This window comes from Myotis nattereri, assembly GCF_964212035.1.
Source record: "Myotis nattereri genome assembly, chromosome: 15".
In the NCBI taxonomy this organism is placed as follows: Eukaryota; Metazoa; Chordata; class Mammalia; order Chiroptera; family Vespertilionidae; genus Myotis; species Myotis nattereri.
In genome coordinates, this window is record NC_138090.1 from 4,518,893 (window position 1) to 4,535,307 (window position 16,415).

General features: G+C 42.6%; 1 protein-coding gene across 1 annotated transcript in view; it reads left to right on the top strand.

Annotated features, from left to right (window-relative positions):
• The window catches only part of RBL2 (RB transcriptional corepressor like 2), a 53,224-nt gene that overhangs the window by 12,608 nt on the left and 24,201 nt on the right, over nt 1–16,415 (top strand). The window contains exons 6-20 of the mRNA XM_081108553.1: nt 2,633–2,793; nt 2,875–2,939; nt 3,413–3,599; nt 4,556–4,725; nt 6,315–6,424; nt 7,376–7,479; nt 10,041–10,178; nt 11,018–11,182; nt 11,642–11,753; nt 12,526–12,795; nt 12,990–13,267; nt 13,353–13,529; nt 14,195–14,266; nt 15,335–15,440; nt 16,007–16,212. Coding sequence (XP_080964679.1) covers nt 2,633–2,793; nt 2,875–2,939; nt 3,413–3,599; nt 4,556–4,725; nt 6,315–6,424; nt 7,376–7,479; nt 10,041–10,178; nt 11,018–11,182; nt 11,642–11,753; nt 12,526–12,795; nt 12,990–13,267; nt 13,353–13,529; nt 14,195–14,266; nt 15,335–15,440; nt 16,007–16,212 — 2,321 coding nt within the window. The remainder of the gene's footprint in view (nt 1–2,632; nt 2,794–2,874; nt 2,940–3,412; nt 3,600–4,555; nt 4,726–6,314; nt 6,425–7,375; nt 7,480–10,040; nt 10,179–11,017; nt 11,183–11,641; nt 11,754–12,525; nt 12,796–12,989; nt 13,268–13,352; nt 13,530–14,194; nt 14,267–15,334; nt 15,441–16,006; nt 16,213–16,415) is intronic.

A 16,415-nucleotide genomic window follows, 5' to 3' on the forward strand; every position in this document is an offset into this window, starting at 1 on the left:
GACACTAGAGCGCTCTGAAGTACATGCTCCACGAGAAGCAGGACTAGGAATCTGGAGTGGGGAAGACGACTTGAAAGCGGGCATTTTCCTACGTTGGCAGGCTTGGTGCTGGGACTCTGTAGGAGGTCAGAACGTACTCACTGAAAGAACCTTCATTTTAGGTTTTTGCTAAAGAGGAGTAGTTATGGTTCTAAAATAAGGAAAAATGATTTTTAGCTCTTAAAGTAAAAGCTGTATGGAAACCGCCAGGTCTGGGCAGCGCACTGCCAGGCAGCCCAAGCAGTGGCTGGCGCTCGGGTCCCGCCTGTCTGGCTCGTTCGCTCGCCCGCTGGGGATGGCTGGTTCCCTGCAGGTCAAACTCTGATTCGGCAGAGACTCGGGCTCTGGGCCAGCCTGGGCGACAGGCCCCAACTTGCAGGACCAGCCGTGGCGCCACTCTGCCGACGACAAGGTCAAGATGGCTAAGCCGGTGCTGGAGATGGACAGCAATGAGATGACCCATCGTATCTGGCAGTTCATCAAAGAGAAGCTCGTCCTGCCCCACGTGGATGTCCAGCTCAAGTACGTATTTCGACCTGGGCCCAAACCTTGACCAGACTGATGACCAGGACCCATCGGGTCTGCCTTGGCCACCCAGAAGTTACAGTGTGGCTGTCAGTGTGCCATCGTCGCCCCTGACGAGGCCCCTTAGAAGAGTTCCAGTGGGACCAGCTGGAGCATCCTCCACGGCCTGTCTCCCATCCTCTGCAAAAGCATCCCTGCCTTGTCCTTGGCTGGACCAAGCCCATCGCCATTGGAAGGCCTGCCCATGCGACCGATAGAAGGCCACCGACTTTGTGGCCGAACGGGCTGGCACTTCAAGATGGTCCTCACCCCAAAGGAGGCAGCAGGGCCGAGGAGTGGGAGCCGTGCAGCTTCTCCCGTTGGCCTGGGCACGGCCATGCACAGCACCCACACGTCCTCCGTGGGCTCTGCACACAGGCTTCCCGTATGCCGTCCGGAAGTGGTCACTGTACATGGGCACCAGAGCACCGTTCTGAAAGCCTAGGACGGGCGCTCCAGGGACGCCTCCAGGAGACCTCTGAGAAGCACAGCGTCCGGGTTAGGCGAGACCATGAGCTGGTACGAGCACCAGCTCTGATGACAGGTGGCTCAGGTTCCCAGGTCTTCAGGTGGCTTTGTGTGGGCTGTGAACTAGGATGGAGATGGGCAGTCGGACATCCTGCCCAAGGCTCCCTTGGCCCGATGGCATCTGTGCTGCTCTGCCTGGACGGGAAGACGACCGAGGCCGCTCATGGGATGGTTCCCTACCCCTCTCAGCAGCATCGGAAGGGCCACCCTACCAGCACCAACCCCATCGCCAGCGTCTTTGCCTGACGCCTAGCCTGGAGCACCAGGGGAAGCTGGACGGGAACAGAGCTCATCAGGTTTTCCCAGACCCTGGAGAGGGTGGGTGGAGACGGGAGCAGAGCCCTGCCCAGGGGCCTGGTGGCTGCATCCCTGGTCTCAGCAGCCTGAAGCTGAACGAGCACTTCCTGAACACCTCCAACTTCCTGGGCGCCATCAGAGCCACCTGGACAAGGCCTGGGGCACACTGCGTGGTGCTGTGGGGTCACCCAGCCTTCCACATGGGGCGCAGGGCAGGCCTTTCTAGGGCCAAGATGATTTAAAAGTATCTGCGGTTCACCTCGGGGTGACGTGAGCAGGAGCAGTGTTTTCCCTCAGCCAGGCAGGCTGTTTCGCAGACTGTCATTCATATCCCCTTGGAGCACATGGCGCCGTATTTAGCTACTAAAATCACACACACACACACACCCCGCTGTGTGGAAATGCTAATTATTTCGGCTATGCATTTAGTAGGCTTTAAGGTATGTAATTTCTATGAATGATAGACAGTAACAGACCAAATCATGATATACAAAGCAAGTACTAGAAAGTATTTGTTGAGCTGGTAGTGTATATGATGCTGCTATTTGAAGAATACCATGGTAGGATTGAGGGACTGTCCGTTTGGGGGTGGTTACAATGAAAATTCCAGCTTGTCTGACTGTCAGGGTAGATATTTAAAGCGAGTGGCGTTAGTTACTGCAGTGGCTTCTGGATTGGTAAATTTCATGTTCTTTGTATTCTGTCTTTTCTCCCATTTCCTTCCTAACTCCATTATAATTCTATAGAGCTGCTTCCCTTCATTTTCCCCCTTTCATTTTTTTCCCACTAAGACTAGGCCAAGATTAGCTATAAATTAGTTATGATAAACAAACATATAATTCAGTTAAAGTACACACTTTGGACAGTAATTTTTAAGTGGTATTTTTATTTGAATATGAAGCTTATTTGTAAAGTTATGTATTTGTGTTTTTTAGTTATAGCATAATACTAAAATTATTTTTTTAGGTTTTTTTAACCATCTCTAGATACGTGATTGAATAACGAAATCTTTTGAGGATTGGTACACTTTACCTCTACTTACTATTCTTGGGGTGTATTTAGAGTTAAATTAGGTCTTATACACCGTTTCCTATATCCGCATATGGTAACTCACTTGCTGATTAGCCTCTGCAGCTGTGTGTCTTAATTGACTACAGTTTGGTGTGGTAAGCGCCACCTGGTACCTCTGTTCTGTCCGTCACAGGCCTGTCGGAAGATGGCCATGCTAAGGACTTCAAGCCTTCCTCCGACCCACCCTGTGTCATCGAGAAGCTCTGCTCCTTGCACGACGGCCTCGTGCTGGAAGCAAAGGGCATAAAGGAGCACTTCTGGAAACCCTACGTAAGGAGGCTCTACGAAAAGAAGGTTGGTGAGCAGCCGCAGAAGTATTTTCTGGGAAAGAGCTTACTTAATGGGATGACTTCAGGACCTTTTCTTTCTTCGTAGCTCCTTAAGGGAAAAGAAGAAAACCTTACAGGGTTTCTAGAGCCTGGGAACTTTGGAGAGAATTTGTGAGTACTTCTGTTATAAAACTATCTGAATTATATTTAAAGCTGTGTGCTTAGGAAACCTCAGAGTTTAGTGGTCAGCTGGTACTCCAAGAACGTTTTTGAATTTGTTAAAAATTGTACTGCTGTGCCTGAAAGCTGTCATAGTTAAACTTTTGGGTCATAATTTTTGAAATAAATTCCTTTGGAACGGTACAGGTGACACGTGGGGGTGCTGAGGTCTAGAAGGGTGCGGGAGCAGCGGGAGAGGTCGTTCAGCTGCTCACCGGAAGCCGCACTGACCAGGCAGGGGGTGTGGTGCGCCCGCCCTGACACTCTCAGCAGATGTGCTGTGTGCGATGAGCACAGTGTAGATACTCCTCGGCTCTTATAGTGAGAGCTTGTAGTAAATAAAAATAGAAAGGCATTGAGTGGACTGAAGCATGGACTGAAATGGCAGTTCTGAGAGTGTGCATTCCCCCCCCCCCCCCCCCCAGGAAAGCCATCAATAAGGCCTATGAGGAGTATGTCCTGACCGTTGGGAACTTAGATGAGCGGGTGTTTCTTGGAGAGGACGCGGAGGAGGAAATGGGGGCGCTCTCCAGGTCTCTGGGTGCCGGGCCGGGCGCGGAGCCTGCCGAGAGGGTGCCGATGAAGACCATCTTGCAGCAGCACTTGGACAAGGTGAGCGGAGCCGAGGAGAGGGGCCGGCACACGCTCAGGTCCTGGTCTGTTGTGATAATCGTGTGTGCGTTCTGCTTGCATCCATTGTGAAAAAGAACATTCCCCTCATGTTTACCTTAACTAAGAGTTATCTCCATTTTGAAAAATGTTTTTTTATTGATTTTTAGAAAGAGAGGAAGCGAGAGGGACAGAGAGATAGAAACATGGATGAGAGGGGGGAAATATACTTTATCTTGAATATTAAAAAACACTCTTAGGCTATCTAAACCTTTAAGCGTTTGTTGGAAAAATTAGAAGAGGTGTTTTATTAGCATATGCATTCATGCTTAAATTTTTTGACATGAGGTCATGCCTTTTTCATGTGTATGTTCAAGAACGTTGACTTGCTCTGTGTGAAGCTCTGTGTCCGCTGGGGCAGCTGTGCTGGAGCACAGGGACCCAGGTGAAGGCGGGCAGGAGGGCTCCCCGCGCCAGGCGCTGCCCGCACCTCGCAGCGGTGGTTCCCTCTCTCGGAAGCAGACGTGATCGTTAGGGGACTTCTGTGAAATCTGGATTTCACTGGGCCAAATTGATTTCACAGTTTCCTTTTGTCAGTCTTTAAGTATTTACAAAAATAGCAGTAGGTGCTAGCTGTTTCTCAAAGACATTCTACATTTCCTAATGCTTGTTTTTGCCTTCAAGCTTACGTTTTAAAGGAGGGGTCATAGGGAAATACGCGTTGTCTTAAAGATTTAACTTCTAAGAGGCGAAATTTTAGTTAGCTGAAATGCAGACTGTTCTTTCACACGTCTTCACTGGATCATGGTGGCTGTAGAGGTGCCATGTCTAAATTCCAAGAATGGGGATATGCGAATCACTAGAATTTGTTAATAATACAAAGTCTGATTGCCTTCAGTTCCCGTTTGTGAAGTAATTGAGTCTTTCCGAGCTAAAATGGTGTTCTTTCTTCCCCTTAGTCTAAAGCACTTAGAATCTCCACGCCGCTCACTGCGGTGAGGTACATTAAGGATAATAGCAGCCCTTGTGTGACTCCGGTTTCTGCAGCCACACACAGCCTGAGCCGTCTCCACACCATGCTGGCGGGCCTCCGAAACGCACCCAGTGAGAGACTGGCACAGATCCTGAGGTCAGTGTGAGCCCTTCCTGCCTTGTACATTTGGCTGTTGACTATTTTTCTAATTTTTTACTTTAATTTTTGACTACTTGTGCCTTAATTTACTCATTACTAATTTTATAGCTGTTCTCTGCAGAAGACAAAGCACTAGAAGATGTACAGTTAGAAGATCATTTTTCCTCAGGGTCGTAGTCTGTTCACGCTGCCCTCACAGAGCACACAGACTGGGTGGCTTATAACCAACAGAAAGACCAGCACTAGACCCTGTAGAAAAAGGCACCAGACTACGCCGCCAGCTGTTCTAGCTTCAGATGTCAGGGAAGGGGATCAGTGAAGATGGTAGTTGTCAAAGGACTTCATGGAGAGGATGGGTCCTGGGCACATTTCCGAAGGGTGGGTCCCTGCTAGAAAAGGTAGACAGGTACATGCACAGCCGGTGTAAAAGCACTGTAACTTCTGTAACTCTGCAAGCACCCTTCGCCTGAAAAGGACGTTAGTCCTGAACGTTTATCACTTGATGACATAGGCCCTCTCGGACCCATTTTATTTCAGGTGATCTGATAGAAGAAGGCCCTGTATACACATATTAGTAACTCCCCACTCGTATCTGGACTCATTACATACCTAAGCTGACTGAGTTCCCTTCACATTTTCATGAAGTCTCCTTTTTTCATAAACTTGATTGTAATTAACACCCAACAGGCTCTGTCTGTATGGCCTCTTCCTAAGTCACGTTTTTAAAATGGACCTTGTTTGCCTGGAATTCAGAAGTATTTCATAAACACATTTTAGAAGCCTGATTGAATCTCTATCTTCCAAATCTTTGTACGATCTCTGACAAGAAATAGCAGCTTCTTTAATCGTAAATACCATCCATACCAGCAGGTACTAGGTAAAGCCGAAGGGCTTTGTTGTTGTAGAAGGTACCTGTGTGTGTTCATAAATAAAATTCTGTTTGTATAGCATATCCAGTAGCTACCTCTAGCAAGATTATAAAGAAACAAAAATCGGTTATAATTTTCTAAACTTGTTACATTTTTACAGTGAATATGTATATTTATGATCAAGATAAAAACTTAGTTGTTACAAAAGCACACATGGTGATACTCTGTATGCTTCTGCATTGGACATACATTGTCTTTCTAGTAAAATAAATAAGTAAAAAATGAGATAATTTGGTTTTCAGGGAATGATGTAGAATACCAGTAAGGGTGTATCTGAGTCTGTGGTAGAGATTCCATACCCGTCAGCTGTTTTCTGCAGGAGTTTCCTGGGTGTTGTGTGCCCTCTAGAGGAACAGTTGAGGGCAGTTAGTTGGTCAGCAGTGATTGCAGACGTGGGGTCCTGTCACGGACATCAAACAGGCACAGAGGTTAAGGTTGCTAAACTTACTGCAGAGAAGATACAACTATACACAGTACTTTTTTTTTTCACTGAAAATGGTAATACCAACACCTTTATCAAAGAAGTATGGGTGAGTGTATAGTTTGTGTTCAGAGTATTTTATATTTACAGGTTAGTACAAATACAGAGTTGTAAACAGTTTATCACTTTGTAACTCGGCAAGACCTTTAAATTAGATAATTTCTTTTTATTTTTAGGACATGTTCTAGAGATCCAACCCAGGCTATTGCCAACAGATTGAAAGAAATGTATGAAATATATTCTCAGCATTCCCAGCCAGATGAGGAATTCAGTAATTGTGCTAAAGGTGAAGCTTAATATTGTCTTTATTGTTCTCATCTTGATGTTTAACTACATGGAGTCCTTTCTTGGTAACTGAGTCAGAAACATGAAGATTTATGCGTTTAGATTGAAGGCCAATTTTATGTCAGCCCGGTGATTTCTGGGCCCTTCTCAGTAAGAAATTTTATTTTATTTACTTATTTTTTGTTAATCCTCACCCAAGGATATTTTTCCCATTGCTTTTTAGAGAGTAGAAACGAGGGAGAGAGAGAGAGAAACATGAATGTGAGAGAGAACCATGGCTGCCTCCTGCACATCCCACACTGGAGATCGAGCCCGCAACCTGGGCATGTGCCCTTAACTGGAATCGAACCCAAGACCCTTTTGTCTGCAGGCCAATGCTCTATCCACTGAGCCAAACCAGCTAGGGCTATTCTGATGTCTTTATTATGTTGACCTTCTGGTACTTTTTCATTTGGGAAATTTTCGTTTTCATTTGTAGACTGGATATTAAATATAGAAATATTGTGATTCTTCAGAATTTTAAAAATAAGAACAGAAGACATAGCTGTTTTCAAGCCCAGATCTGTGCTAGGTGTTTTTGAGGTCTTCAATTAAAACCAAGTATGAGTGGAATAGTAACCAACTATATGCCTCCCAGCATAGAGCTGCTCTGCTCAAACCTCCCAGCAGAATAAAAATGATGTGAATCTTCATGGAATGCCATCAGAGCTGGACTCATTAAATACCATACTCATTAAATTCCAGTTATTTATGTGAAAATTTCATTTCACGGTTTTAGAAAAATTTAAGTGTTACCATGAAAAAAATTAAGGAGTCTTAGGGATGATTGAAATAGCAACTGTAGGAAGTGTATGGGTTTGTTAATTTTATATTGTGGGCAGGGGATGGGATGGCCCTCATTTTTCTCGTTTCTTTTCTTTGCATGTGATTGTTGTGTTTTTTATTTATGCAGAAATTGCCAGCAGACACTTTCGTTTTGCAGAGATGCTTTACTATAAAGTATTAGAATCCATTAGTGAGCAGGAGCAAAAGAGACTGGGAGACACGGATTTATCTGTGAGTAAATATCCAATGTATTGAATCAGAACAGTAAAATGTGCTTTCCTGTCCGCCCTAGCCACCAAAAGAAAACACACCGTTACTGAACAAGAGAAATGATATGTGGCTTTGAGGGAATAACATTGGCACCTAAGGAAACTGGCTATTATGAATAATGGTTCTGAGTTCTTTTCTTTTTTTTAAAATATATTATTGATTTCAGAGAGGAAGGGAGAGGGAGAGAGAGATAGAAACGTCAATGATGAGAGAGAATCATTGATTGTCTGCCTTCTGCATGCCCCGTACTGGGGATCGAGCCCGCAACCTGGGCACGTGCCCTTTACCAGAATGGAACCTGGAACCCTTCAGTCCACAGGCCGACACTCTATCCACTGAGCCAAACCGGCTATGGCTGGTTCTGAGTTCTTTGACCTGCAGCCCCCATTCAGTGCCTTGCTGCAGCAGGCCATGTATTACAGCTTCCAGCTTCTGTGGGCAGTAAAACTAGCTCAGGGTTAAAACACTCAGACTTAATCTTAACTGAGTTTTTAAATAACATAGGGTTTTTTATCAAGCCTTCTTTGTATAGCAAGAATAAATTGAGTATTGACTCAGTAGGACTTTTAATAAATATTCAGCCATTTCTCTTGACTAAGATAATTCTTTTTTATTGATTTTAGAGAGGAAGGGAGAGGGATAGAGAGAAATGTCAATGAGAGAGAAAAATCACATCAATCAGTTGCCTCCTGCACGCCCCCTACTGGGGATCAAGCCTGCAACCTGGGCTTGTGCCTGACAGGGAATAGAATCAGGGACCTAAGAGTCTTAGTTCATGGGCCACACTGGTAGGGTTAGCTGAAATAATTCTTTCTCCTAGATTTTACTAATAAAAAAAATGTAAATTGATTTTAACCAAGTGATACTTACTTTCAATTGTACCAAAAAAAAATTTTAATTTTTTAAATAACATTTTAAAGAAAATCAAAATTGACCTATAATTGCTCTAATTCTTTATACTTAGTTCCTTTTTTATATATAAAAATATGGTGGGCCCTGGCCAGTTTGGCTCAGTGGATAGACCATCAGCCTGCGGACTGAAGGGTCCCAGGTTCGATTCCAGTCAAGGGCATGTACCTTGGTTGCAGGCACATCCCCAATGGGAGATGTGCAGGAGGCAGCTGGTCGATGTTTCTCTCTCATCGATGTTTTTGACTCTCTATTCCCTCTCCCTTCCTCTCTGTAAAAAAATCAATAAAATATATTAAAAAAAATATGGTGGTAGGAATTTAAAAGACTGTCTTATGACAAATTTTTAAACTTTGAAACACATACAGAAGAATTACAGTAGTTTTAGCGGTTGATAGTAAGTAGATACCTGTATACTCACCTAAGGAACGTATTTTTTAAAAAAATTTTATTGTAGTAAAAAATACATAAAATATGCTATCTTAGCATTTTTCAGTGTGCAGTTCACTGGCATTAACTATTCACAATGTTGTGCATCCCCCTCAGCACTAGCCATCTTCACAATTTTTTATCATCCCAAACTGGTAGTTTATACCTATAAATAATGACTTCCCACTCACTCCTCCTTTTAGCCCCTGGTGACTTCTGTTCTTCTTTCTCTGTGCATTTACCTATTTTAGGTACCTTAGATAGTCATACAATATTTGTTCTTTTGTGTCTGGCCTATGTTACTCAGCATTATGTTTTCAAGTTTCATCCATGTTGTCGCATGTGTCAGATTCTTATTCCTTTTTAATGATGAATAATATTGTATGCATGTACACCACATATATGTGAATGTTACATTTTGTTTACCATTAATCTGTTGATGGACATTGAGTTGTTTCCAGCTTTTGGCTATTATGAATATAATGCTGTTATAAACATTGGTGTACAAGCATTTATTTGAGTCTCTGCTTTCAATTCTTTTTGGTATATACTCTGAGTATAAATTATATCAGATATCTGATTTACAATTATTTGCCCCCATTCTTTGGGTTGTCTTTTCACATCATTGATGGTGTTTTTTGATACACAAAGGTTTTAATTTTAATGAAGTCTAATTTACCTATTTTTTGCTCTTGTTGGCTATGCTTTTTGTGTCTATATAACTTTTTAGTTTTAAAAAATATATAATTTTAGGAAATAAATAAGCAAAGAAAAAGTACATGTGAAAATCATCTGTGATTATATCACCCTGAATAAGCATGTTGACCATCTAGCCAAGTCACCTGTCCTCCTTCCAGCCATCTTTTTATGACAGTGGCCTCTGACTGTAATGCTCGTGTGTAATATCTTTCCAGATCATTAGTCTTCTAAGCATCAGAGTGTATGTATATTTTAATTAGGGATGTAATTTTTTGTATTAGCTATATTTCATGATATATAAGAATTTTGAAAGTTGCTAAAAAATGGACTTATTTATAAAGTTAATAGTTTTGTAAGAAAAGAAGCACATACTACTCACTAATTCAGAGAATAAGACTTTTTGGTATTTTTATTTAACTTGATTGGGTATAAAATGTCTTATCAGAGTAGACTAATGTTTCTGCATGTTAATAACTGTTTTACAGGGCATTCTGGAACAAGATGCATTCCACAGATCACTCTTGGCCTGCTGCCTCGAGGTTGTCACTTTTTCTTATAAGCCTCCTGGGAATTTTCCATTCATTACCGAGATATTTGATGTGCCACCTTATCACTTTTATAAGGTATTTTTAAAGATCTGATAATAATGAGAAAATTATAGATGAGACCAACTTCCTATTGTTAGCCATCTAGTGCATTTTAATATCTAAGTACGTTTATTTTTAATTACATTTATTAATAATTTCTACTGTATTTGGGGAGCAGAGAAGAAATAGAGTCCTAAGAACTATATAAATTCTTTTACTGTACAATAAAGACCTATGCTTAGCAAGTTTCATTTTATTCCTTACATTTCATAAAGGCTTTTAAGATACTTTCATTTTATGAGCTTAAGGTTTTAAAAAAAATAGCAAACCTATCACTCGCTTATCTTACAGAGCAATCTTTTTTATGGAATTTAAATAATATTGAATGTGTCTTTCAGAAACAAAAATCCTCTTTGACATGATTATAGAGGCACAGTGGAAGGGTATTGACTAGTTGTTTCCTTCTTGATATTAACTGAGTATATGAATTTATTTAATTCAGCTACAGCAGTCAAAACGTTTTTATAGTGGCAGAGATTGAATGTTTAGAGTTTTTAAGTACAAAATTTAAAGAGTAATGTTTCACTCTCAATAGATAAGACATTCTTTCATTTAAATGTTGAAATACAGCACTATGAAAAGATTTTGCATAACTCATAAATGCAATTTAAATATTAATTATTTATAAAGGCAGAAGGGAAGAGCAGCTGTTTCAAAATAGTACTGTTCTTTAAACTTACAATTTTTTATAAATTGTCTTTGTTATATCTATAAATATGTAAAAAAAGTTATCCTTTTTTTATACATATATATATATATTTTTTATTATTATTATTATTTTTAATTATTAAACCAGGGCCTTTTCTTCACTTCAGGTGATAGAAGTATTCATCCGAGCAGAAGATGGCCTTTGCAGAGAGGTGGTGAAACACCTCAATCAGATTGAAGAACAGATCTTGGATCATCTGGCCTGGAAGCCAGATTCTCCGCTCTGGGACAGGATTAGAGAGAATGACAACCGAGTCCCCACCTGTGAAGAGGTTTGTGAGAGACCGTAACGTCTTTCCATAAGGAAAGTGTAGCAGTATCTAGTCTGCTCACCGCCCTTCTTCCCAGGGCGCAGTTACACTTCATGTCCTCCTTGTGCAGAGTGAGCGGGTACAGCACCTGCATCAAATAGGAGACAAGAATCAGAATGACTGTGCCCTCGCCCCAGGTTTTCAGTGACAGGGGAAGAATTCAGTGTTCTGCCGTGATCTCTTAATCAAGTTTCTCTACCTTAGATGCTTGATATCTAATTCTCCACATCAGTAAGGACTGCTAATTCATATTTAATATCTAGTTACCAGGTTTTGAAATGTTTAAGCCTGCCAGTGGAAAAGACAGCTGATAGATGGAATAAGCGATGAGCCAAGACAGTTTAATTTTACCTTAGGTGATGATTGTATTTTTAATAAAGCTTTTTGGATAATGGCATTCTGTGTGAACATTCTCTGTAGGTCATGCCACCGCAGAACCTGGAAAGAGCAGATGACATGTGTACGGCTGGCACCCCTTTGGCTCCCAGAAGAGTGAGTGAAGTTCGTGCCGAGACTGGAGGGCTTGGAAGAAGTAAGTTTAAATACTAAGGCACATAGATGGAGTCTAATATCTGGGGATTTGACTTCCGTCTAAACCTGCAAGTGAAGTTCATAGGGCATATACAGGGTGTCCCCAAAAAATGTGTGATAGCTGATTCTATTACATTTTGAAAATGAACAGTATTTTAATAAACATCACCTTTATAATTATTCTACACGTGTAGACATTTTTTTGGGACACACTGTATTTCTCAATAAAGTTGTTTTAAAAAATTAAACTAAGCTTAATTGAATAAAAAACATGCATGTCCATTCTTTCTAAAGGACATTATTGAGTTTTAGCAATTTTCTGTATTTGGACAAAAATGAAGATTCATAAAACGGGGGGAAAATGCTCCCAGATGGGGATATCAAATCCATCAGGTCCCCTTATCAAGTAGTGGGTTTATGTCAAAATCACATTTTACATAAGCATCAGGTAGAAATTGAATATGGTTATAAATATCGTGGAAAAATAGAACAATTCTTTAAATTGCCCCTCGCTCATCAAGGCCCTGAAGTAGTGGAGGGCAAAGCCTCATTTGATTTAGCAGAAGGTGAAGTGAAGAAGGGAGTCCTGAGAGACAAATAGAGAAAAATCTGTCTTTAAATTTTGCTCATAATAGTGTTCAGTGGAATTATTACTATGATGTGACTCCTGTAATTTTTGTTGGCTTTTAAATTAGTTTTTGTGCACTAATAACAGCTTGGATGAGTCCTCTCCTTCTCCCTGAGTGAAGTGGTTTGATTTTTTTTGGCTCTAGGCATCGCCTCTCCAACCACATTATATGAGAGGTACAGCTCCCCAACCGCCAGCTCCACCCGAAGACGGCTCTTCGTCGAGAACGACAGCCCCTCCGACAGAGGAGCACCCGGGCGCGGGCCCCCACAGCCCCTGGTCAGTGCTGTCCCCGTGCAGAATGTGCCTGGGGAGGCGGTTCCTGTCACACCAGTTCCTGGACAGACTTTGGTCACCATGGCAACAGCCACAGTCACAGCCAACAATGGACAAACTGTGACCATTCCTGTACAAGGTAAGGCAGGCTGAGTTGGATATCGCGTTCTTTCTCTGTGGCGTTCATTGGAAAGTTACCTGAGGTTCGGCTGGAATGATGATGCAACAGGCATTTAGAGGGGAGGGCTAGGAGGGGGAGGAATTGGGAACGCTGCCTGGGGAACCTTGTATTATCAGCATTTCCTTTGTGCTTTTCTTTGTAACAAACGCCAGGTATTGCCAATGAAAATGGAGGGATAACTTTCTTCCCGGTCCAAGTCAATGTTGGGGGGCAGGCATCAGCCGTGACGGGCTCCATGCAGCCCCTCAGTGCCCAGGCCCTGGCTGGGAACTTGAGCTCTCAACAGGTGACAGGAACCAGCTTGCAAGTGCCGGGGCAGGTGGCCATTCAGCAGCTCTCCCCAGGGGCACAGCAGAAGCAAGGCCCCCCCTTACCCAGCGGCAGCGGCAGGCCCAGGAAGACCAGCTCTTTGTCGCTGTTCTTTAGAAAGGTAACTTTTCATGGCTTCTCACTGGTCATGCGTTTGGGGAATGTGTTAGATAAACAGGTTCTGAGATGGCTTTTTTATCTACCAGGTTTACCACTTAGCAGGCGTCCGCCTTCGGGATCTTTGTGCTAAGCTGGATATTTCAGATGAGCTAAGGAAAAAAATCTGGACCTGCTTTGAATTCTCCATAGTTCAGTGTCCTGAACTTATGATGGACAGACACCTGGACCAGTTGTTAATGTGTGCCATTTATGTGATGGCAAAGGTGAGTACTTCGGACTATAAAAGGAAAAAGGTAATTCCCTACTCTCAGGAAAAAAAAAATTCTTTATCCTCACCTGAGGATTTTTTCCTTTGATTTTTTTTGAGAGAGGAAGGGATAGAGACACAGACACATCAATTGGTTGTCTCCCATACTCACCCAGACGGGCTGGGTATCGAACCCATGACATTTGGTACATGGGCTGGTGCTCTAACCACTGTACACATTGGCCCAGACATCTGTGATTATATATTCATTTCTTTTAATTTTTGAAAGATCACTGTTGGATACTGGAATCTTTAGATTTTTTACTTTGAGCAATTTTAATATGTTGTTTGACTTCCTCTTTGCCTGCATAGTTTCTGAGCAGAAGTTGTCTATTATTTTACTGGGATTCTGTAGTAAGTGAAATGCCGTTTTCTCGCTCTCGTGAAATGTTATGCCAGGTCTTGGTTTAGGTACCATTTACCACCTCTAATGTTGCTGAATTTTAAGTTTTCTTTCATAGATATTTCTTCACTTGTTGTGTGCCTTAGGACCATTTGCAGATTTTAAGTGACTAATTTTAATAGACTTTTCACCAGTTTCACTGTGGAGCAAGTGTATAGTGCTCATAGTATGTTGCTGGAAGTCCATCGCTCTCACAAAATACTCTTATTCTTTTCCAGGTCACAAAAGAGGACAAGTCCTTCCAGAACATTATGCGTTGTTACAGGACTCAGCCACAGGCCCGGAGCCAGGTAACTTACTCCTCTTGGGGTTGAAAATAAAGCTTCACATCTTTGAGAAACACAAAAAGTCAACCCGAGTTGTTTCTGTAGCCTCTTCCCCAGCCTTTACTTTAAAGGAAGTCTTTAGTTTCATCAGCAGTTCTCAACCTGTGGGTCGCGACCCCTTTGGCGGTCAAACAACCCTTTCACAGGGGTCGCCTAAGACCATCCTGCAGATCAGATATTTACATTACGATTCATAACAGTAGCAACATTACAGTTATGAAGTAGCAACGAAAATAATTTTATGGTTGGGTCACAACATGAGGAACTGTATTTAAAGGGTCAGAAGGTTGAGAACCACTGGTTTAAGTTCTCTCCTCTCCTAAAGGCAATGACATGAAATAACAGACGCCTTAATTTAGCTAATCACAGGAAAGATGTAAACGAGAAGGTTGTTTGGTTTCTGTGCCACCTATCAGTCTGATTTAGGAAATATGGTACATTTAACCAAGACAACATCTAATGAAGATTTAAGACTCATTTTACCTGTAATATTATTCATCTACCTTAAAGGGGCAGGGGTGCGTGACATCTGTGGTTGGCTTAGAACAGCTGTGGGTAAACTATGGCCTGCGGGCCGGATCTGGCCGTTTGAAATGAATAACACTAAAAAAAAAAGACCGTAGTACCCTTTTATGTAATGATGTTTACTTTGAATTTATATTAGTTCACACAAACACTCCATCCATGCTTTTGTTCCAGCCCTCCGGTCCAGTTTAAGAACCCATTGTGGCCCTCGAGTCAAAAAGTTTGCCCACCCCTGGCTTAGAATGCCTTGGCTTTATGGTTGGGGCCTATCCTGCTCTGTCGCATTGTAGGCTGTACTTGGAATTTCAAGCAGCAGGCCCTGGTGTCCCCCTGGATCTGTTACATAACAGACATATGACCTTGGCTGCATTGATTAACTTCCCCTGAGGAGGAGAACTATTATTTCACAGGATTGTTGTGAGAATTAAATCACATGTCAAGGCCATGTGATCTAGGCTGTATTCCATAAATTGTCATTTCTGTCCCCTTCTCATGGTCTCCCTAAAGGTGTATAGAAGTGTTTTGATAAAAGGGAGAAGGAAAAGAAGAAATTCTGGCAGCAGTGAAAGCAGAAGCCATCAGAATTCTCCAACAGAACTAAACAAAGACAGAAGTAAGTGGGATCTTTGTGAACGCGTACAAAATAAAATTTAGGCCTAGAAGATTAAACAATTCCTAAAAGAAATTACTTCTAAGGAAACTAAGAATAAACTATATTATTGGGAAAGGATTTGTTGGAAGAAGAAATGATTCTGAATTTAGTGGCAAAGTTGTTTGTCCTTTATCCCATAGTTTTGAGGCACATCATGCAAAACATTTTTCTCCAGGGGACTCAGGCAGGAATTTGCTGGCCTGCGTTTCAGGGAAGTCTGGCATGCCAGCCGAAACCGTGCTGTGGAAATGCCCTCCCTAATTGTTTTCACCCCTTGCTGCAGGGGCAGGTTCTGGAGACTTGGTGAAACTTACCAGTGAGACCGTCTCCTTGTGCCCTGCATTTATGGCCTGGGGGGAATGTTAGTGCTTCATGTCTTACCTGCCTGCGCTTTGCTCCCTGGTAAAAGCATTAATGCCCATTTGCTGCCATTGTACAAGTAGAGCGGGTAGCTGTTTGTTTTTAAAAGCAAATGCAGTGGGATAAAGGCAGTCTCTCTGTTTAACCCCTTGCTCTACCTGCCACAGCCAGTAGAGACTCCAGTCCTGTCATGAGGTCCAGCAGCACCTTGCCTGTCCCACAGCCCAGCAGCGCCCCTCCTACTCCCACCCGCCTCACAGGCGCCAACAGTGACCTGGAGGAGGAGGAGCGGGGAGACCTCATCCAGTTCTACAACAGTGTCTACGTCACACAGATTAAAACGTTTGCCCTGCAGTACTCACAGGCCAACATGGTAGGTTTGACGGGGATTATTTCATACTTTGTTTCACTTTGGAGGGGTGAGGAATCACTTCTGTGTGAGCAGTTCCACATGTAAACCGGTTTCATTAATGATCCTCTTGTTAAGTAAAGGGGAGAGAGTCTAACAGAAAAGTGTGACTCATAGTTTGTAGTGTTGTGTCGCATTAAACAAGAGAAGGTGCCTGGATTCCCTGT